Source organism: Crotalus tigris, unplaced genomic scaffold (assembly GCF_016545835.1).
Source record: "Crotalus tigris isolate CLP2741 ecotype Arizona unplaced genomic scaffold, ASM1654583v1 scf7180000024337.5909745, whole genome shotgun sequence".
NCBI lineage: Eukaryota > Metazoa > Chordata > Lepidosauria > Squamata > Viperidae > Crotalus > Crotalus tigris.
The window spans coordinates 2,648,674-2,669,296 of NW_024100507.1; the positions used below are offsets into that span (position 1 = coordinate 2,648,674).

General features: G+C 35.9%; 2 protein-coding genes across 11 annotated transcripts in view; both read left to right on the top strand.

The window, feature by feature from the left end:
- LOC120299983 (ATP-binding cassette sub-family A member 5-like) overlaps positions 1–9,769 on the top strand; it is an 82,970-nt gene extending 73,201 nt beyond the window's left edge. For all 7 annotated transcript variants that reach the window (XM_039325397.1, XM_039325395.1, XM_039325394.1 and 4 more), the window contains exons 35-40: positions 930–1,049; positions 1,181–1,330; positions 4,688–4,767; positions 5,009–5,064; positions 5,438–5,582; positions 7,278–9,769. In XM_039325397.1, the coding sequence (XP_039181331.1) occupies positions 930–1,049; positions 1,181–1,330; positions 4,688–4,767; positions 5,009–5,064; positions 5,438–5,542 (511 nt within the window). In that variant the 3' untranslated portion in view covers positions 5,543–5,582; positions 7,278–9,769. The remainder of the gene's footprint in view (positions 1–929; positions 1,050–1,180; positions 1,331–4,687; positions 4,768–5,008; positions 5,065–5,437; positions 5,583–7,277) is intronic.
- Positions 9,770–11,689: 1,920 nt separating this feature from the next.
- The window catches only part of LOC120299991 (ATP-binding cassette sub-family A member 5-like), a 50,805-nt gene continuing 41,871 nt past the window's right edge, over positions 11,690–20,623 (top strand). For 2 of the 4 annotated variants that reach the window (XM_039325413.1, XM_039325416.1), the window contains exons 1-3: positions 11,690–11,862; positions 12,567–12,775; positions 14,862–14,984. In XM_039325413.1, coding sequence (XP_039181347.1) covers positions 14,880–14,984 — 105 coding nt within the window. In that variant the 5' untranslated portion in view covers positions 11,690–11,862; positions 12,567–12,775; positions 14,862–14,879. Of the gene's footprint in view, positions 11,863–12,005; positions 12,408–12,566; positions 12,776–14,861; positions 14,985–20,623 lie in introns of those variants that run through there. The other 2 variants (XM_039325415.1, XM_039325414.1) reach the window with 2 other exon arrangements.

Here is a 20,623-nt window from a genome sequence, read left to right on the forward strand (position 1 = left end):
CCGGGTTTAATTTGCCTGCCTGCTACAGTCAGAGAAGGTTTTCTGAATATCCTTGTGCTGAGAGAATGTTATCAGCAGGGACCCCATTATCAGGTTTTCTCAATGATAGTCCCCTCTCCCTTGTGGAACAGCTTATTCCTTGTTTTGGAGAAACCTCTCAATTAAGCTTCTAAAGAGTCATAAAAACTCTTTTTATTAGAGTTTAATGGAGAGGTGTGTTGCGAAACTACCAACCTGACGAGGAGGAGGAGGAGGAGGAGGAGGAGGAGGAGGAGGAGGGATCAAGTGAGGAGTTAGCCCTGAGACAGAGGACGGTCTCCCCTAAGATTCATGGAACTTTATATTTGTTCCCAAGGAAGGAAGAGTCTGGGTATATTCTTATATAGGTGGAATATAGTAAAGTAGTCAACTTGAATCCTTCATGTATGGCTGTGGTTTCTTGCGCCTAACAAAGTGAGTTATTCTATCTGTGAATTGTGGCATAACTGCTTGGTCATGTTTAATTGTTAAGTATTTTCTTTTTTAATTGGCTTTAGCGCTTTTATTTTATTTCCAGAAAGCTGCTCAGAGCCTTTTGAAATTGAGGAACATAGAAACCAAATAAATAAATAATACTCCTTGCCATAGCCATCACTTATTTATATAGGGAGAGTTGAGGATCAAAGAGTATTTCCAGACTTTAAACTTATTCTTTCAAGGGATGAGCAATGTTATCCAAAATAGATAGAACCTTATTTTATTTTCTTACCAGCAGCAGCTTCATTTTGTCTGGATTTAATTCCCATTTGTTCTCCCTAGCTGCAGCTTTAGTTTTGGGAAAGATTAATAGATTTCTTTATGCTAATCATATGGGGCTATATAGACAATGATATAAAGAAGAGTTGGCCTAGCAAGACTAATCTTTCCTGAATGTCTATTACGTTTGATAGGAAAGCCATCCGAGCAGCCTTTAAAAGTAAAGAGAGAGCAGCTATTCTCACTACTCATTACATGGAAGAAGCAGAAGCTGTGTGTGATCGAGTGGCCATCTTGATATCTGGGAAATTGAGGTATCTTCTCTAGATATTGGGGCATTTGGGGGGGAGAGAAAGAAAAAATTACAATTAAAGCTAACAAAGATTTTAACATCAAATATATTTTTGCCTGCTTTTCTCTTATTTCCGCCTCAAACAATTGATAGGTGCATTGGGACAGTTCAACACCTCAAGACTAAATTTGGCAAAGGATATTTCTTAGAAATGAAATTAAAAGAAGTTCCAGATTTACAGATGAAGGAACAGCTCCAGAGGGCAATTTTGCGTATCTTTCCCAATGGAAGACTTCAGGAAAGGTAAAAGGCTGCTGTTGCAAGTCAAGTGGCTATTAATCAATTTCTTCACATACTAGAGTTGTCTCGTTATATACTCAGCATAAGGATTAGAGAGAATAATATATGGATGGCAACACGCCTGATTACAGTAGTATTTGTTTCACTCCTTTCCATTACTAATCTGATCTGTGCCAGCTAGGTAAAATCTTGACTTCTGAGTTTTAATCAATTAAAAAAATCATAAAGATGCAATTTAAGAAGCCCAAGCTTCTACTATAGATTCAACAATTAATGTATGAAATGAAATTTATTCTATGGACAATCGGTTCTTGTTAAAAATCATGGAATGCTTAACTAGTAATTTTAAAGTAGATCTTTTTCCTATTAAATGATGATAGCAACAACACCAAGTTACATAAGCAATATTTATTGCAGAACAATTGCGATATAGGCTTTAAATCAAGTATGCATACTATCTAGGTCGGGTGTCAAACTCGCAATGTCACATGATGTTTCCCGACGTATTGCGACTTTTTTTCCATTGCTGGCAATGGGATGGGTGCGGTTTTGGCATGACGCATCTGGCTTTTGACATTCCTTCAATCTCTGTAGGATCTGGTGTCCTTCAAAGGGGTGCCAGTAGGCCAGAAAAGCAAGTGGGGAGAGCCTCTTCCAAATATATGCAGAAAATTTGGATAATTATTTTATATCACCTGTGAGAGACAAAGCATTTTTCAAACCAGGGTATCCTCATTAGTTTACCTTTGTTTTGTTATTAGCATCATCCACTGCTGAACTACAGAGTACACAGTCTTCTAGCTCTTTTCTTTCATGTAAGAACTTGGGATATTTATCCTTTAATAAAGCGGTGAATTCATTTTCATCTTCTATTTTTTTTAAAAAAAATCATCTGTCTTTAAAAATTCTGCTGATCTCTTTTAATACAAGTTTACCTTCTGAATAATCCTTTTTCTTGTCCATTTATCTTATTCTTCTGCCTTTTTTTCTAATCTGTTTTCTGTCCTGCTGAACTTTTGTTTAACCTCTAGTAGTTTTTCAAACTTTAAAGCAAGTTTATTGGAGAAATCTTTCTTGGATCTCCTCTTGTCATCAGATTACTGGACTCGGTCTCTGTTTCCTTTTTTTGATCTGAGGTTTCTGAGAGTATCCTCCCACAATTGATTCTTTTTTGTCTTCTAATGAGATTTTCAATCCATAACTATCAGGATTTCAGCCAGGAACTCAACTAAGGAAAACACTGAATGATATTTGAGTGCTAAAATCTTAATATTTTATTGCTATAGCCACTCCTTTTGGATATAATGGCAGCACTTTACTATCTCGACCACTGAATATTGTTTAAATTATGGTTCCTGAGCATCATTGCCAATGTGCTTGATTGATATAAATGTTGTTTGTCTTCTCCTTTTTCTGCAATATTGCATGGTGGATTACAGTCCCAGCAATTTTCTTTTATATTAAATGTCTTTCAGGGATCAGTCCTATATCCTGTTTTACTTATCCTTTGAGTTCCCTGATTTACTGGATTATTTATTTATCAGTTCACTGATTTACAATTAGGATTTTCAATATCATTGATATGCTGATAATGCTTCGTCTATTGGTCTTTTGGGACCCTTGATAACAGTGCATGGCCCACATCTTACTAGCATTTTCTCTTGAATGTCTTTCCATCTTCTCAAGTCGAATATGCATAAGTCAGAGACAGTATTTGGCCTGATTACCCTTCCCATCCTGTATTATGTCTTCCCTTATTTGTCTCCAGAGATCTTGGGTGGTCTCAATTTCTTTCACTTGCAGCCTCAAAGTTTTTTGATTGATGATCAACTGACTTTAGTTGTATATTTATTTATCAATTCTTTATAGCCTCCCATCTCAGAACACCCATTTGATAATCTTAGAGCAAGGGTCACAATTTGCATTTATCTATGGATCAAATTTGTGTAGCCGCTCATTTCACAAAAAGTGATTCTGGGTGCGATTCAACAACCTAGTCAGCAAAAATTATAAATATAACAGAGACAAAATATATTACATAAATATCCAATCTCACATGAAAATATAACTATTGTAAAAACTAATATAGATGTGATGAATAATTGTAGGAAGAGGATGGGGAACAATGGAGGAGAATATAGCTTTGTTAGTGCTTGCTGTGTTTTGTTTTGTTTTTTCTCTTAGATTACTGCAAGTCTCCTGGCAGGTGTTCCTCTTTGTGTCTCAAATCTTATTCTAGCCCAGTTCCATTCCCGATGATCTGAACCATTCCCATTTTCTCATGTTCTGCTACTTATTTGTGCCAGAGCCCAGTTAAAACCATTGGTACTTATATTTGAAGTTCTCTGATCACAAATTTCTCAATAGCTATCTTATTTTCCCCTGCAATCCTTTTTACTCCTTATTTCCTTTGCACTGGACCATCCTTCAGTTTCTTCCTCCAGGATTGTAGTCTCTAGGTACTTTCAGGATCCTGGGCTTGAAATTCTATAATCAGCTCCCTTTTTGTCTTCCTCTCTGTAAAAGTTTATTGGCCTTTAAAAGGAGCTTAAAAGCTTTTTATATGACTATTAATTAGTCTCGGGCCAGGTTATCACATCCTACTAATTAATCTTGGCATTTTACATTAATACTGTTTTATGTAATATACATGCTCAATTGTATCAGAGTGCATTTTTTCTAAACATGTTTAGTTTGTCTCAGTGATTAACGTTTATTTACTGGTTTGGCTATTAAGTTGTGAATTACATTTAGTATACAGTATGGAATTTTGTAGTCACTGTCTTTCTGATTTGTACCATGTCTCAGTAAAGGTATCTAATAAGTAATTATTATAGTATTCATAAATGGATAAAGCAAAAACAATAGTACCGTATTTTCCAGCGTATAAGGCGACCCAGCATATAAGACGACCCCTGACTTCGGCACCGATTTCCATGCCTAGAAAGTCGTCTTATCTGCCAGAAAGTACCGTAATTTCTGGCATATAAGACGACTCGGCGTATAAGATGACCCCCAACTTCGGCGCCGATTTCCGTGCTTTAGAAAGTCGTCTTATACGCCGGAAAATACAGTATTTTATCAGTGATGTCCATAAGCAAAGTCAACATTCTCAAAATGATGAGCATAACTTAGTGACTGTATACACTGTTTTTGTGTGTGTGTGCAAAGTATAATACATATTAAAAGAGGGCAGGGCTTCACTTGTTGGTTACCTCTGTCATTTTGATGTCATTGACCCTCCTGAACATCCCTCATGTCTGATAAAATATCTAATGACATAGCATTAAAATACCTAAATCTAATATTACTCAAACTACTTGTTTTGGAATACACTTTCTTTCTTTTTATTTGTTGCAGTTTTAGCTCAGTTTTATCATACAGAATCCCAAAGGAAGATGTCCACTCACTTGCCCTGTCTTTTTCCAAACTTGAGGAAGGTGAGGTAACAGAATACTAAGTGAACTGATAACTTTAGAATGTCTATCTCTTAGTTAATCTTTTCAATTTCTTCATAAGATACTCATTTTGCCATCTCGTGTCATGATTTCATCCATTTCTGTTCAGTCAGATACATTTAATATATATCAAGCTATTGTAATAAATAAAGTATTAATTATTTTTTATTCAATGGTATTTGTCTTTCAATGGCAATGAACAGTTTTTAATTCTTTCAAACAGCAAAACATGCCTTTAATATTGAAGAGTACAGCTTTTCTCAAGCAACCCTTGAACAGGTAACTCAGACCTTTCCAAATAATTATACAGTGTTATACTTACTTATGCTTACATACATGTTTTCTAATTCCATATAAATCAAGAATAATTGAAATGACATTCATCCATTGTTTCTGACATTTCTGATTTTACCCATTTCATTCATAACTAAGCTTGATCTTCATCCCTGCATCAGATCTGAATGAAAGTAGTCACAAATTCATTGATTAATTTAAACTAATCATCATATTCTTGTTTTACATTCCAAATAAATTTTTTCCATATACCATATACAAATAGGCTCATGAATATTGACTTGTACCATTTACTAAAGCTTTGATTAATCAAGCATGTTAGATAATTTGTTGTATTAAAAAATTGCATTCTTCGTAGGTTTTTGTGGAACTTGCCAAAGAGCAAGAAGAAGACGACAGTTTTGGAACATTAAATAGCATGCTTTGGTGGGAACGAACCCAAGGAGAAAGAGTTGTTTTCTGATGTATTCCATGTTGCAGATTTCAACTTCTACATTCTTCAGGTTTTTTAAAATGATTATTTTCATTATTTGAAGTTACTTTATTCTCTTGGAGTGTTCATCCTTCATTTTGTATTAGAAAATGATTACTATTACTTAAGAGTACAAATAATATTGATTCTCAACATCTAAAAATGCAGAATTGACCCTATTCTCTTTATTTATCTTATATACAGTACTTCCAGTGTTTGTCTTTGATAAAATATTTTAATAAGTCAGTAAAGGCTTTCTATTGTAGAACTTGATATTCTGAATTTCATCAGCCACGATCTATCTAATCTCCATATTATTGATAAAGATAACTTGAATTATCTGGTTATAAAGCCATGATACATGTTGGATTTTAGAACCTTGTTTTCAAAATAACTTTTTACTAACTAGAATACTCAGATGTTCATCTGCATGGTTAAAACTTTAGTAGAATTTGAATGAAAAATTCCTTTGTATATACTCCAACTGATCTTCTGTAAATAGTGAATATATTAACACACACACACACACACACAAGGACTAGGATGCAAATGTAAGATCTATATCTTTATATTTACAAAATCCAGCTATCCCAGCTGTTTCCTAAGTTCTCAGTATGATGGTTAAAGAATAAATTCAAGGATTTTTTTTTACACAAAGTTGATTGCATATGAAGGTGCTAAATGTACAATAAAATCACTAGACAAAGATAAAAATGTATCTTATGATTACTGATTGTAACTATGATTTATGATCTATGACCTACCTATCACTTTGTTGTTTGTATGTACACTGAGAGCTTATGCACCAGAGACTATTTCCTTGTGTCCAATCACACTTGGCCAATAAAGAATATTCTATTCTATTCCTATTTCTATTCTTGTTTCTGTTTCTGTTCCAAAAAAGGATTATATGGAAAGATCAAGAAAATACCTGTATACTTTTTGCAATAGTATTTTACTATATAAACATGCATGATAAACTAAATCTATGATCTTTGGAGAGCATTAACTTGTACATTTGTATGTTGGGTTAGATTATTATGTTAAGTGTTTTTTAATTCTATTTCCATTTTCTGTTTTTTAAAATTACTGGAATTAGTTGATAAAAGAAAGAAATTAAAAAGATTTTTATAGTCTACATTTTTAGGAAATGCAACTGGTCAAGAACTCTTACTGCAGCAGTATTGTTGTGCGACATGTTGCCTTAAAACTTTCTTTAATGAAATAGCCTTTCCTTTCCCTGTCTCAGGATTGTGCTGCTTAAAATGACCTTGCTTTTTTTTTCACTTTGTTTGTCTGATTCAGTTTTCGTACTGTTAAGTAGAATCTATAAGCAATATAATCCTGATTCTTCAGGATTTAAAATGTTCCCAATCAGAGGGATACCCATTACATTACATGAACTATGTACCAGGGGTAGACCTAGTTTCAAGAAAAAGAAAACCTATCGACACGTTCTTCTGATCTGTTAAGAGACTGCCACCGGCTGGCTTTGTTGGCTGTGTATGGATACTAATTTGAAAAATAATTAGTAGGAGACTAGCAATGGGTCTATCCATTTGGTTTTCTTGGCAGCAATATCTAACTGTTTTGCCACTGAGTTTTTAAATTTCTCAGTCTAATCTGTAGCTTTGATGTATCAGGGTGGTTGATCACAAGATTTCTAACTCATTGCACCGTTGATCTGATCCTATCCCTTCATTCTCGTATCCCTTTGTCCTTTCAGGCATTGAAGAATTAAGTTGGGATTGACTACCTTCCTTCTTCCTGGGACTGTTTATTGATATATTTGCTCAGTCAAAAAGTGTTGGAGATTTCTGCCTTCCCTATCAGAAGACTGAGGATTGGTTTGGCTTTCAAGAGACTTCCCAACATTGAGCTCAATAGTCTTCTGAGATGTGCTGGGGTCAGTTCAGCATCTCAGTTTTTTTATTAGTTGGGCAGTAGCCAGTTTGTTTGTAGTCTTGTATTCCAGTAGATTGCAGAGATTAATTTGTGTATCATGTGATTTCATTCCCGTTTGACCTAGCTCATAATTTCTGGCATGTTTTCACTCTCAGAGCCTATTTGTAAGGGATATATGTTCTTTCCTCAGAATGGGTATCAAAGTTGCACTCTTTGCTCCATTGTTCACGAAGGACTCATTCCAGGCACCACCCAACCAGGTTTTTTTTTCTCATAGCTTGCTACAGTGGTGGCTGCAGATGAACATTTTAGCCCATAGTTTGTACTTCTAAAGCTAGGGTTATATTTTCCAAAACATTAAGACTGTTTATAGCATTTGGTCTTCTGAGCCAGTCACTTTGTATTTTCTACATGAAGGGATTATCCATTATTTTGACATTCCCTCATTCTAAACTTTCTTACTTTCACTGTAAGAGAGAAGTTAGTCATTTTTTTTCTCTTGTTCCCAATTTTCCAGCACCACTGCATTTCCTAAATGTTACACAAGCACTGAAGATTCTCCTTTACTTCCCTCATCTCTTCAAATGGTCCTCTTTTCTATTCATTAACATTGGGACAAGGGATGGTTAGACCTGCTTCAAAAACCTCATTTGCATGGTAGCACAAAACATACTTTTCAGAGTAGCCCTTGCCCTCATCTTTCATGTTCAGTTTTACTTATATCCCATTGTTAGCTGATTTCATGAATTACTTTTGTCTGAATGTCAAAATTGTTCTCATTTTAAAACATTTAGTTTGCTGTATACAGAATAATATATTAGACTCACAGATCTATCAGTGGTAAAGTACTGTAATATTGTTGCTGCTATTATGTTAAAGTGCCTTGCTGGAACTTTGTTGCTTGTAATAAAGCATTCTAAAATGTCCGTTTATTGTTCCAATATTAAGAAAGTGAATAATTTATTTGTATAATGTTATCAACACTGAAACATTTTACTGAATCTTGCTTCTGCTGCAAGTAGACTGCTTTGAGTTTCACCACTGCACGTTCTCCATGGCTTATTTTACAGCTAGTCTTGACTGTGACATTACACTTTACCTGGAACTATCCTTGAAAATTGCCTAAAGACTGCAGTTTGTACAAAATAATGCAAAATAGTTTTTCTATTTTCTGAGCACAGCATAAAGTAGTAGTGCTCTATTTTATCATTAAAGCAGAGAAAGGCCGATTTGCAGAATAGTCTTTACAAACTTAATCACGCAAGTAAAGGCTTTCATGATTTTCTACCTGCACCAGTGAGTGGTTCTTCAGATATGCAGGAGAGGTCCTTTTTCTACATTACATCCGTCTTTTGAAATAACTAGACATACTCATTTCTCAATATGGAGTGGTTGATTAATCTTTCCCTGAGTGTTTTCGTAAGAGCATATTGGATACCTCCCAACAGTTTATAGTGTTTCAATATTTTTTTCCTACATACTGTCAATTGAGGACTTCAATTATATCTTAACAATAAAAAAACATTTCTCATGTTATAGTGTAATCTTCTGACTATTGATTATGTAATGTATAAATATTGATTATACAATGTAAGAGTTTAATGGCAGTGAGTTTTTCAAAGTGCTTTAAGACTAATAAGTGCTTTCATGCTGATTGCTTTGGAGTTTTAATTATTTACTTAGATATTTAAATCATACCAGCACAATTTTAAAAAAATACTGAAATGGCAGCAGCACTTGCTATAATCGGGCTAAGAACGGGGCTGGGACCATGCTTTAAATAAAAATAAAGACTTGATCTACAGTAGTTTACCAAGAATGCTTAGCTTGTCTCATCTTCTTTCCATTCCATAAAACATTTCTATTAACTTTTGGATTTTGTTCTCATTGACAGCATGTAGGAAAAAAATATTGAAACACTATAAACTGTTGGGAGGTATCCAATATGCTCTTACGAAAACACTCAGGGAAAGATTAATCAACCACTCCATATTGAGAAATGAGTATGTCTAGTGAGTCTCAAAATAGGAAATGGCAGCGATCTGATTTGTTCGTAGCCATTTCTATAACAATAACCCTATCTAATTAGCAAAACTCCAAACTAATTTTTCCCCTCAAGCATGAAGTCCAGAAGTGGTTTTCAAGTTGTATTTGTTTCTTTAATTAAAGCAGTCAATTTAGTCATCTCCGGTCACTCCATCAGTTTTTGCAGCCAATCATCCATTGTGGGAATTAAGGTATCTTTCCATTTTTATGCATAAAGCATTCTTGCTGCTGTCAAATTGAAATAAAATTTTCTTTTATTCACTGGAAGGAGGGAATGAATTTCTTTCACTTCAATTTGTTAAATGCTAATACAGGCTAATTCTACCCATCTTATTTTCACTCCAGTGGATCCAATCAAGACAGGGATGTATCACCTGCATGAATTGATAACCTCTTTTGTGGTTTGCAACTAATTTTAGTGGCTTCTGATCCTGGGATTTTGCTGGGAAAGAGGCTTGCAATTTTTCCTCCCAGCATTATGGAAATTAGATTTTTTGAGTATATAAGGCACAAATGCACTGTCTCTGACATCTCCTGCAGCTCTTATGATTTATACCTTTGTATTCTCAGATCCAAAACTTTTTCACTAAATGCCCAAGATTTCCTTAACTTCTCTTTAATTTTTCTTTCACATTCATTGCTCCCCCAGTAAAGAATTGACTCTTAAACGCTTAAAAGGGAATGTCCAGAGGATGAGGGTGCTTGGGATCCTGTGAATTTCTAATGTCCTCTAACAAATTTTTAACATGCCTTCTTTGGGACCATCGCCTACTCAGGACCAGTAGTTGTGGAGTTCTGTGGCTGCTGACTCTATACAAGTTGTCTAACCATAACTAATATGAGCTAGCTGACACACAACATATCTTTTCTTTCCTTCCTCTTAGAAGTACATGGAGATACTGAAAGTTTGAAAAAAAAATCCATTGGAACATCCTTTAGAAATTGGGATTTGCTAATCTAGATGCCCAGTTTAACATATTCTGGCACAAAGGGCATACTAAAAGTTGGTGTTTAATTTCTCTGTAACATGTAAAGATTTGATTCCAAATCTCATCCTGGACTAGTGCTGCACATAGATATGATCAATACCTGGAAAAGAAATAGGACTGTTCTATGAGATCACTCTACCCTAGAAAACTGCAGTATTTTAGAGCTCAATAGTTATATTTAGAATTTTGAATAATATATTAACGAATGGCATAATCAGTCACAGCGAAACAGAAAGCACCTATTTCCTAGAGAATATGTGAGTTTAAATTGTCCTGGGCTTATTTTAAAAAAATCTTGTTTGTATCTGGTTATTGCCATAATAAATTGTCAAGCTAATCCCACTGTTGTAAATTTAATCCCAATTCAGCACATACGTGACTTACCAAAATGGCAGCATCAGAAAGAGCAGATAAGATACGTCAGAAGATGTGTCAAATCAAATTCAGAAATGTTTTTACGGTGGTGACTTCTATCCATGAATTCTTTCACAGAATAGCATTATTCCATTGGCTTTACCAAGCCCAGACTGAGTATTTACATCCCTAAATACTAATAGTTGAGTGCAACTGGGCCCAATTCTGTCCAACTTCTCTCTTCTAATGTAATCTATCCACAAGAAGGTATTATTGAAGAGTGGCTGAGAAGGTTCCTGGCTGGGATAGAATCCACTGAGCCAAGGGCAGAAATGATAGGATTGCCCAGCATCTCACTAGGTCCCCTCAGCCCAAAAATGCCTCCTTCTGGGTCCTCTTCCTTGTCTGAGGAGTGCTCCAGACAGGACCAGGACATGAAAGAAATACTCTCTACGGTCTCCAAGCCCCTTATCCTTAAGTTGCCCAGAATTCTTCCCATCCAAGTTCGTGGGTTTGGGATGGGGCCAAGCGCATCATCCCAGTGGCTTAGGATCTACCGTGCCTTTTTCTGGAGGTCCTCTAACGTTGAATCCTGATGCAATTAAGGACTCAGATCCACTGAAGGTAAAACCACCTGTCACACTTTTAATCTCTCCTTTCATTCCCTTTCTCTTTTCCTCTTTTCCCAAGAAACGGGACAGGGAAAGTTGCTCCTAATAAAGTTCCTACCGTAATCTCCACCCACAGCGCTGGCAAGCGGCTAAGGCGGCGGCGTGCCCTGCAGCAACCCCGCTGCCAAGGGGACAGCCGAGGCGCTCCGCCCTAAGGCGGCTTGGGGAGGCGAGTGCGGGCGGTGGAGCAGTCCGACTTTGGCGTCGGCCGCCTATCCGCCAATCCGAATCGACGAGGAGGCGCTGCTGTACAGGGAGCGCCGCTTGTGGCTCTTAAGGCTGCTTTCCGGCTGCGCATCTAACGGGACTAAGAAGCGGCGGACCGAGGTAGCAGCAAGGAAGGCAGGTACTGCGTAAGGTTAAAAAAGTGGGGAGGAGAGGAGGCCGAGAGAGAAAAGTGTGTGGGGTGGGGTGGGGTGGGGTGGCGGGATAGGAAAAAGGTGTGTGGGGTGGGGGGGCGGGATAGGAAAAAGGTGGTGTCAGGAAGGATGGGGAGACGTGCAGAATTTGGGGCGGGGGTGTAGGCAGAGCTGCCCTCTCCATCTGGGCGGGGAAACGGTGTAAACGTGAGTCTTGAGGGCGTCCCACTGCCCGCCTTGCCTGTCGCGGAGACAGCGCAGCGCCGGCATTTGCTCCAGTGGCGCCACTTCAAACCGAGCCGCCGCCGCCGCCGTGACTAAGCAAAACCTGAAGGGTGTCGGGGCGGTGTGAGGAAAAAAAAAAAAAAAAAAAAAATCAGCACCGCTTCGTTCTGCTTCTCCGGCGCCCTTGAAAACCGTACTTTAGGCTGGCTTCTTGCTGACTGAAACGTCTGCTCTTATAAAGGCGCGGCGTACGGAGCCTTGAATAGTGGTGGATAACTTTTGGTACCAATAACACCCAAGGTTAGAGGTGAGACTCAGTGGGAATCTAAATACCCATTCGGCCCTAATCCTGGCCTCTTTAACTTTCCTCCGGCCTTTTAGTTTCTTTTATATAAAAGTCGCTACAACAACTTTCTGCTTGCCCGACCTCCTTATAATCCATGGCGTTTCTATGGTTCTTTGACAGACTTGCCTGCTCTGGTGACATTTTCATCTCCTTGATCTCCAATGAATGGGGTGCGATTAGTTCTGGACATCACTTAGCAGTACTGAGAATGGAGCCTCACAAATTGATTTCTGCCTTTTGATTCCTTTTGATGTTTGATGCATTGATGTTAGGTTCTTGTGGAAGGGAGTTGTTGGAAGAGACCATTTAACTGAGTGGTGATAAAAAAGGTAAGAGGCAGAAATAAAGTTTAGCCAAAGAGGAATTTAGGTTCAATGGGTTGTTTTGGTCTGGGGCTGAAGGAAAGATTAGGAGTCTTCTTTGTCTGACAGCTGCAATAAAGCCAATAGGAAGAACTCTGAAGAAGAGTGTTAAGTTTATATAAGTGATATGCAATATTTATCATTCAGAAGTTTTATTAGATCCAGCTCCTTGGGATTTCAGGACCACCATTGTCTGTCTGTCTATATCTATCTATCTATCTATCTATCTATCTATCTATCTATCTATCTATCTATCTATCTATCTATCTATCTATGGAAATTTATATTTGTATTGATTTAGTTACTTTTCAGGATAACACTGCAATACTTTAATTAGAATTACATGCAACCCTGTCATCATAATTTATTTATTTATTTGTTAAATTTATTTGCCACCTATCTTGCTTTGGGGCTACTCTCGGTAATTACAACAATAAAAAGGAAAAAATGGAAAAAGTGTAAACAGAATAAAAGATAATAAATAAAATAAATAATGAAAAAGAACACTGTGAGAATACATCATTATGATACCCCCCCCAAAAAGGGTGGAGAGAGCAGAGAACAAGGTATGGGGGGAAAGGTGGAGACTGCCATCAATCCAGTGCTGTTCAGACAGAAAATTCATGTGGATGAGGGAGAAAAATTTGCAATGATGGGTGAAGTTACCTAGTAGATGCTACAATATAAAGCTGGGCAGCAGCCATTCAATGTGAGACATGCTCTCATCAATGAAATTAGGACATAGAGGGGACAATATCGAAAGCAAAATACAGGTTGCTGCTAAATAAGATGCTAGCATTCAGAACCTCTATGGTAGCATGTAATTTATCTTATGATGCAATTCTCCTTGACTCTAAGTCTAAGTGGTTTGAATTGAAAAATGATCCCATACATAACTGTGAAACCTGAAGGGCAGTTTATTTCAGCAGGGTTTCAAGCAATGCACTCTTAAAATGCAGTCACAAATTGAATTGCACCATTCCCATTTCTTTCTGCCCCAATCCTGTTTCTTTCTGCCATAAAGATGATTTGAAATGTGTCATTGCAGATAAATGATTTCTGCAGATTTTCAGTATACTCTTGGTTGTTTCTTACTGTCCTTCCTCATCTCAGTATACCAGGTTTTTATTGTCCTCCTATTTGGGTTTAGACTGGGAAACTGCTAACTGCTGTAAATCTCATGGTCTGGACCTGGACTGTAAAACTCTGTCAACAATAGCTCATACTCTCATCACCATGTGCTTAGACTACTTTAATGCACTCCACACCTGCCTGCCTCTGAAGATAAACTAGAAATGTGCATGCAAATTGATCTATTAAGCCTTTAAAGCTCACATCTATGGTGCCTCGGGGACACTTTATTTCAGGTTGAAGCTTCCCAACCCACACATGCAAGCTGAGAGAGAATGCTTAAAGCAGAAGTGTCAAACTACCGGCCCACGGTTGCATCATGTGGAGGCTGTGCCGATCCCAGCTCCGGCAATGTGAAAAAAGTCTCAATACATTGCGGCATCTCACGTGACGTGGCGAGTTTGACACCCATGGCTTACAGCCTTTGATCCTAGGAGAGAGTAAAGAGACATGCAGCAATGTCTTTACTGTTGGGGCACATCATTCCCCTGGAAATGTATCCACCACTCATCTCATTTGTTTCCCTCAAACTCTTTTATTTCAGCAGGCATTTGGTGATTTCATTATTGTATTCTCGTTATGAATGCATAGCATTGGGTTCCCATTTTTATTAGGTTGATTATCAGGTTCTACATATTCAGGTTTTTTTATTTTGTTATAAACTGCTTAGTTGGGAGCTGGGTGATATATAAATTCTGTATATATAAATAAACAGTTAGGTTTAAGAATGTAAGCTCTAAACTTTCTACTGAACATTTCCATGATAACAAAATGCCTTATAATAATGACAACATTTCTTTCCCAAACCTTACATTGCTGCTTTGGTAAAGTACCATTCACAGAATTAGAAAAAATATAAAGCTGGGCATTTAAAGAAGGTATAAATTAATTTTATGTGCATACCACATGCATTGTTTTTCAGGCTACACCCACACACAAAATGTCTGCAGAGACTCCAAGACAAGGAGGAACATGGCGACAAACTAGAGTTCTTTTATATAAGAACTGCCTAATTAAATGGCGGACGAAAAGGACTAGTATTCAGGTGAGTTGATCAGAAGTATTTTAACCTCATTTCAACATTAAATCAGATGATTGATATCAAGCATAGCGAGTCTGTATACAGGTGCACTCTATTAATAAAATTCCGTATTTTAGAAGTAATATATCACATCTCTGCTATATTTTTATTCCGAATTATGTTAATATTTGGTATGACAAAGTAAAAATCATAAATGAACCTGATCAAATCATATGAATCAGCCATTAAATTTCTTACAATGTCAATATAAAAAAAATCTGATATTTGCCCTTTTTAAAACATTCTTTGAGATGTCCATTAAATACAAAACAAGATTTTTGAATGAATCAACTTCTTCCCTAAATCTTATTTTAAGATCATATTTTTGGGAAAAATGCATAAAATTGAATTGTTTATTTTACTTCAAATACAGAGCAACTTAAAGTTCATGATATTTCAGATATCTCTGAAGCTGATAAAGCATCAAGTCAGTCTGTTTGGTCAATGCTTCAATTTAATGGACAACCACTTGTCTGAAATGGTATAGGGTCTCCTGCTTGAGCAATGGGCTGGATTAGAAAATCTCCAAGTCTCTTCCAACCCTTTTATTTTGTTATTCTGTTGATGGTATATATCTCCAAGTCCATGGTCCAGTAACTTGAATAGTCTCTTAAAATTCTTTAATTACTAAAGAAGAAGAGTTATTCTTTTTCCTTGCTATCTTCAAATTGAGAAAGCTTGCCTGTGAAAGGAAGGGAATAGAAAAGGGGTCAAAGTAACTATGATCTACTAGCAACCCATTTGAATATTTTGTCAAAAAAGCCTAAAGATAATTCACAACCAGGTCAGTATCAATATGGAAGCTGAGCCCTCAAAGTTGTACATTATCCAACAAATATTAGGGAAGAGTATGGGATATACATGAGTGGTCCTGGTGCTTTTGATGTGATTGAAGTGAAGCTAAAAGGATGTACACTTTCCTAATGTGGTTCGTTTGGAAACTCCAAACATCATCAGGGCTAAGGAGCCAGTAAACAATGATGACTTAAATGGGTTTTGCCAGCATCTGCACCCGGCTCATGGACCGCGTCACCGGTCCCGGCTGGTTAATTAGTGTTCCAGATGTTTCTTTATTACTCTCCTTACGCTTCCTTCTATGGTTCTTCCGGATCATTCCTTCCACTATCTCATTACTGGTATTCATCTCCTCCACCACCCCTTTATCCTTATTTCCGGCAAAACCCATTTAAGTCATCATTGTTTACTGGCTCCTTAGCCCTGATGATGTTTGGAGTTTCCAAACGAAAGCTTGGCAGCTTTTAGTAAAGTATATTTTTATATTTATACTCTCCTGGTGTTCGTATTTTATTTGTACCATAGACATGCCCAGGAGTCGTATTTTTATGCAAATTTTCCAATACACACACACACACACACACACACACACACACACACACACCAATCAATTATATATTAACTTAAGGACTTGTCAGTATTTCAGAGAAGTTATACATGGGCTCTAAATGAATCCAAAGGAAATAATAAATTCTCATTCTATATAAATATAGACGTTAAAATAAAAGCCCACTTATAACATGACAAAAGCTACCATCCTTATAAATCAATCTCATGTTGGTCAAAAATAGCCAAAGAATTTTGCCTTGCCACAAAAACATTCTCAATAATTTGCTTATTTGTGTAAAATATGTAACACTAGAATCCCACTTTAAAATAGATTAATCTAATTACATTAATCTTGGCCCCCAAATTCAAAGGTTATTTTAAATAATCACCAGTTTCTATCTACTGCAATTGTAATTTCCACATACTATGGTATATTTTAGGGGAATGAATTCCAAATGTTTTATATAATCTAAACTAATAATAAAGCAAACTAAAAATAAAACACAATCTATATATTTTTATCCAAAAGGAAAAAATAGATATTTTCCACATAATGTTCCTAGAATATAAACTATATTGTTGCATAACTTCAACTAATTATCCAAAATATTATCTTATTATATTTGTTATATAAAATTATAAGAAAATTTTATATTTGGTGCTCACTGCTATAACACCAATAATATCTTGTAAAAATAAAAAAGATAAAGGTTCAAGAACCAAACTAAAATTAAAAGGGACAATGAGCATCCATGTCAGGTGTAACAAAATAACTTCATATCTGCTGATATAAATCAGTTTGTAATCACTCTAGTTATAGTATGAAGATGCCAAATTAAACTTAATTATATTTAATTTAATTAATTAGCTAATGTTTTGTTAAACTAAGATTTAAAAAAGATTCCCCAATAGGTGGTGGAAAAATAATTAAAAAAACATATTTCAAAAATTTACTACGAACTTAGGTATTGTTACCGATTGTGATACTAAGGAGGTTATACTGATGTTAAATTTAATTACAGCAGCAAGGTTGTTAGTAGGGCAATACTGGAAGAAGGAATCTTTGCCTACTTTGCAAGAGTGGTTTTTTAAAGTATCCTATCTGGCGGAAATGGCAAAGATTTCGGCTTTTTTAAAGGATCAATCGCAAGAGAAGTTTTTTGTGGTATGGGAAAAATGGATAGATTTTATACAACATAAGTTGGATATACAAAAATATTACTTAGTTTATCAATAATTTATATACAAATTTTAATATTTTATAGATTGTATTATTTCTTTTTCTTTTTATATGTTTTATTATTATTTTACTTTCTTATATTTCTTTTCTTCTTTCTCTTTATTCTTCTTTTTTTTAAGTATTTTCTTTTTTTTTCTTTAATATTTATGTCTTTTATATATATATATTATTGTTAATTATTCTATTAGTAGTTTAAGTAACGTATTTAGACTTATCTATGGTTTATATATATTTTTTTAAGAATTCAAAAAAAATTAATTAAGCCTATATTCAGCTCTGGGAAAGTTGAGGGAGGGAGTGGGAGGGTTGGGGTGGGTTGGGGAGGGTTGTTTTTTCTTATTTTGTAAAATTTTAAAAATTTTCAATAAAAAAAATTACTACGAACTTTTCATTATACAACAAGATTAAGATGAAGCAGCCTAATGAATAGCTGTTTCCAAAGTTTCAATCACCAAATGAATATTACTAAATGCCCATCAGCTTTTTATAAATCTTAATTGAGCTGGATAAATTTTAGATCTCTTAGCTAATGCTGTTATTATCTGGACATCAATGTTAAGCAGTAATATTGGCTTATAACTTTCACATCCAGTAATGTATTTCTCTTATTTTAATTTTAATATTTTGTAAATTGAGCATCATAAAATAAAAAGTAAATTTAGTAAGGTTGAATGACTCATGGTAAACCTGTAATACAGCCATAAAATTTCAATTCTTTTCACTTGGAAAACCATGTAGACTAGGAGCTTTACTTGGTTCTGTTTATATCATGCAAGCAACAATATATTGCTAACAGCAACAATAACACAAACAAAATAACTATAATGACAATAATATAATGCCATAACTCTGATTCTGACTCAGGACCTCCCCAACGTTCAGTCATCATACAAATGATGCTTCTTGTGCAGTTTTTCATTAAAAAAATCTAAATGGTCCTTTAATTTTCCCAATTTCCCTAGGCAATCACTCTGCTCTTTAAGCACACATTTTTTTCTGCTTGCTTTGATGAACAGTTTATACATCACTGTGATCAGGTAACCTGAAAAAGCATATTGTTGTATAACATAGTTAAAAATAGGGGGAATTTATTTAAGAAGAACATGCTCATTGGTCTCCTTTCCCTCATTACTAATTAGAGAAGCAATTAAAATCTTTTAACAAGAAGCAAGCACACCGATTTCCACACTTAGTTAAGTGTTATTGCTTTAGAGCATTCTTCGCCCATACTTACTCATTCCCTCATGCATTAACTCAACTTACTAATGAAACGGAGCTGGCCACCCATTTTGTTCAAGGGTGTAGGTAGGGATTCTCTATCTTAAACAGGAAAATCTTTTGTTTTAAGTCCCATTGCTAGGCTAATTGCATTGTCCAACTCTGATATATGAGATGGCATGTTAGATATTTATTTCAACAGTCAATACCCTTATTTACACACCCAGACGCACACACACACACACACACACACACATTCATACATATAAGTGCATGTAATATCCAAAACGTACCTAAAGTTGTTCATCTGTTTTATATATGTATCTCAGAGTAGGGATGTAATATACCATTCTGGATTATTTTTTCTCTGTCCCTATTGAACTGCCCATTACAGAAATAGAGAGGCATTTCCTGGAAGTAAATCTTCCATATAGGTTGCATTTTGTGATATTCTGATATGCTCTGGTCCGGGAACAAGTCTATGAAACATCTTTAAGGAAGACTTTGAAACATGGGATTCAATAATATCATTACTGTTCTTTTCAAGCAGATAATAAGCATAACTTATTTAGAATGCAATTTTATGCTTCTGCTTAAACTAGCAGCATTTAAGATGGCATCTGATTTTAATGGGCAAACTAACACATATGCATGGTTTTCCTTTATTCATAGTATGCAAATTGAATGTCACCGTTCTAATAAACAGCTCAGCCAACCTGTTTGCTAAAGTATGCTTTTAATTCATTTCATTTAGTTCATTCACTTCTCTTATAAAATGTTATTTTAAAGATCTTGAAATCTACTTTGAATGTTGTGCATATCAGTTATATCCACAGAAGGATCACAAAAGCCACGATAGTGGTTGTGGCAGGGCTATCTTGGGGACACTGCTGACATAATATATGTATACCCTTAATTCTCATTTGTTTGTTTCTCTTTAAGGAATCAGATTGCTATTATTGTTATTAGATTTTTAATCCCATCTTTTACATAGTTTGGTCAACTAAAAGCAGCAGACATGCCTAATACTCATGCCTCCAACTTTAGCTTAAAGTCACCTGCAAAAATGCCTCCGGGCCCTCTGCAGAAAAAAAAATAAAGCACCGGCAAGCAGGAGGATATAAAATATTCCAGGGACTTTGGGAAAGTTGTGGAGAGCAACCTTATCAGTTTGCCTTCTGGTTTGGAGGCATCACTGCTCCAGACAGGAAGGCGATGCAGAGAGTGGTGAGAATGGCTGAAAAGATCATTGGCAATTCCCTCCCTCCCATCCAGAACATAGCACAGAAGCGCTGCTTGAGCAGGGTCCGTAAGATTATCTGGAACACTACCCATCCTCTTCACGACCTGTTTTCCTTGTTAACTTCTGGGAGGAGGTTTCGTGGTATATGAAGCAGAACATCCAGATTCAGCCAGAGTTTCATTCCATACAGCATTAACCTTGCGAACTCTCAAGCTTCCTCTTTCCGTTATATATTCAAGATGGACAATATTTAATATTTATTTGCTACGTATATGTAGGGATGTGGGTCTATACATATGTTGTTCATAGTATATTTAGGTGTGTGTCATGTACATGTTTCACTTTGAGAGCGGGCAACTAAATTTCATTTTTGATATGTGCCATTCTGCCCACAATATAAAAATGACAATAAAGGTTCTCTTCTCTTCTCTTCTCTTCTCTTCTCTTCTCTTCTCTTCTCTTCTCTTCTCTTCTCTTATCTTATCTTATCTTATCTTATCTTATCTTATCATCTTATAAATGGGTGCTTTCTGATGAATCCCTCTTACCATGCCACTT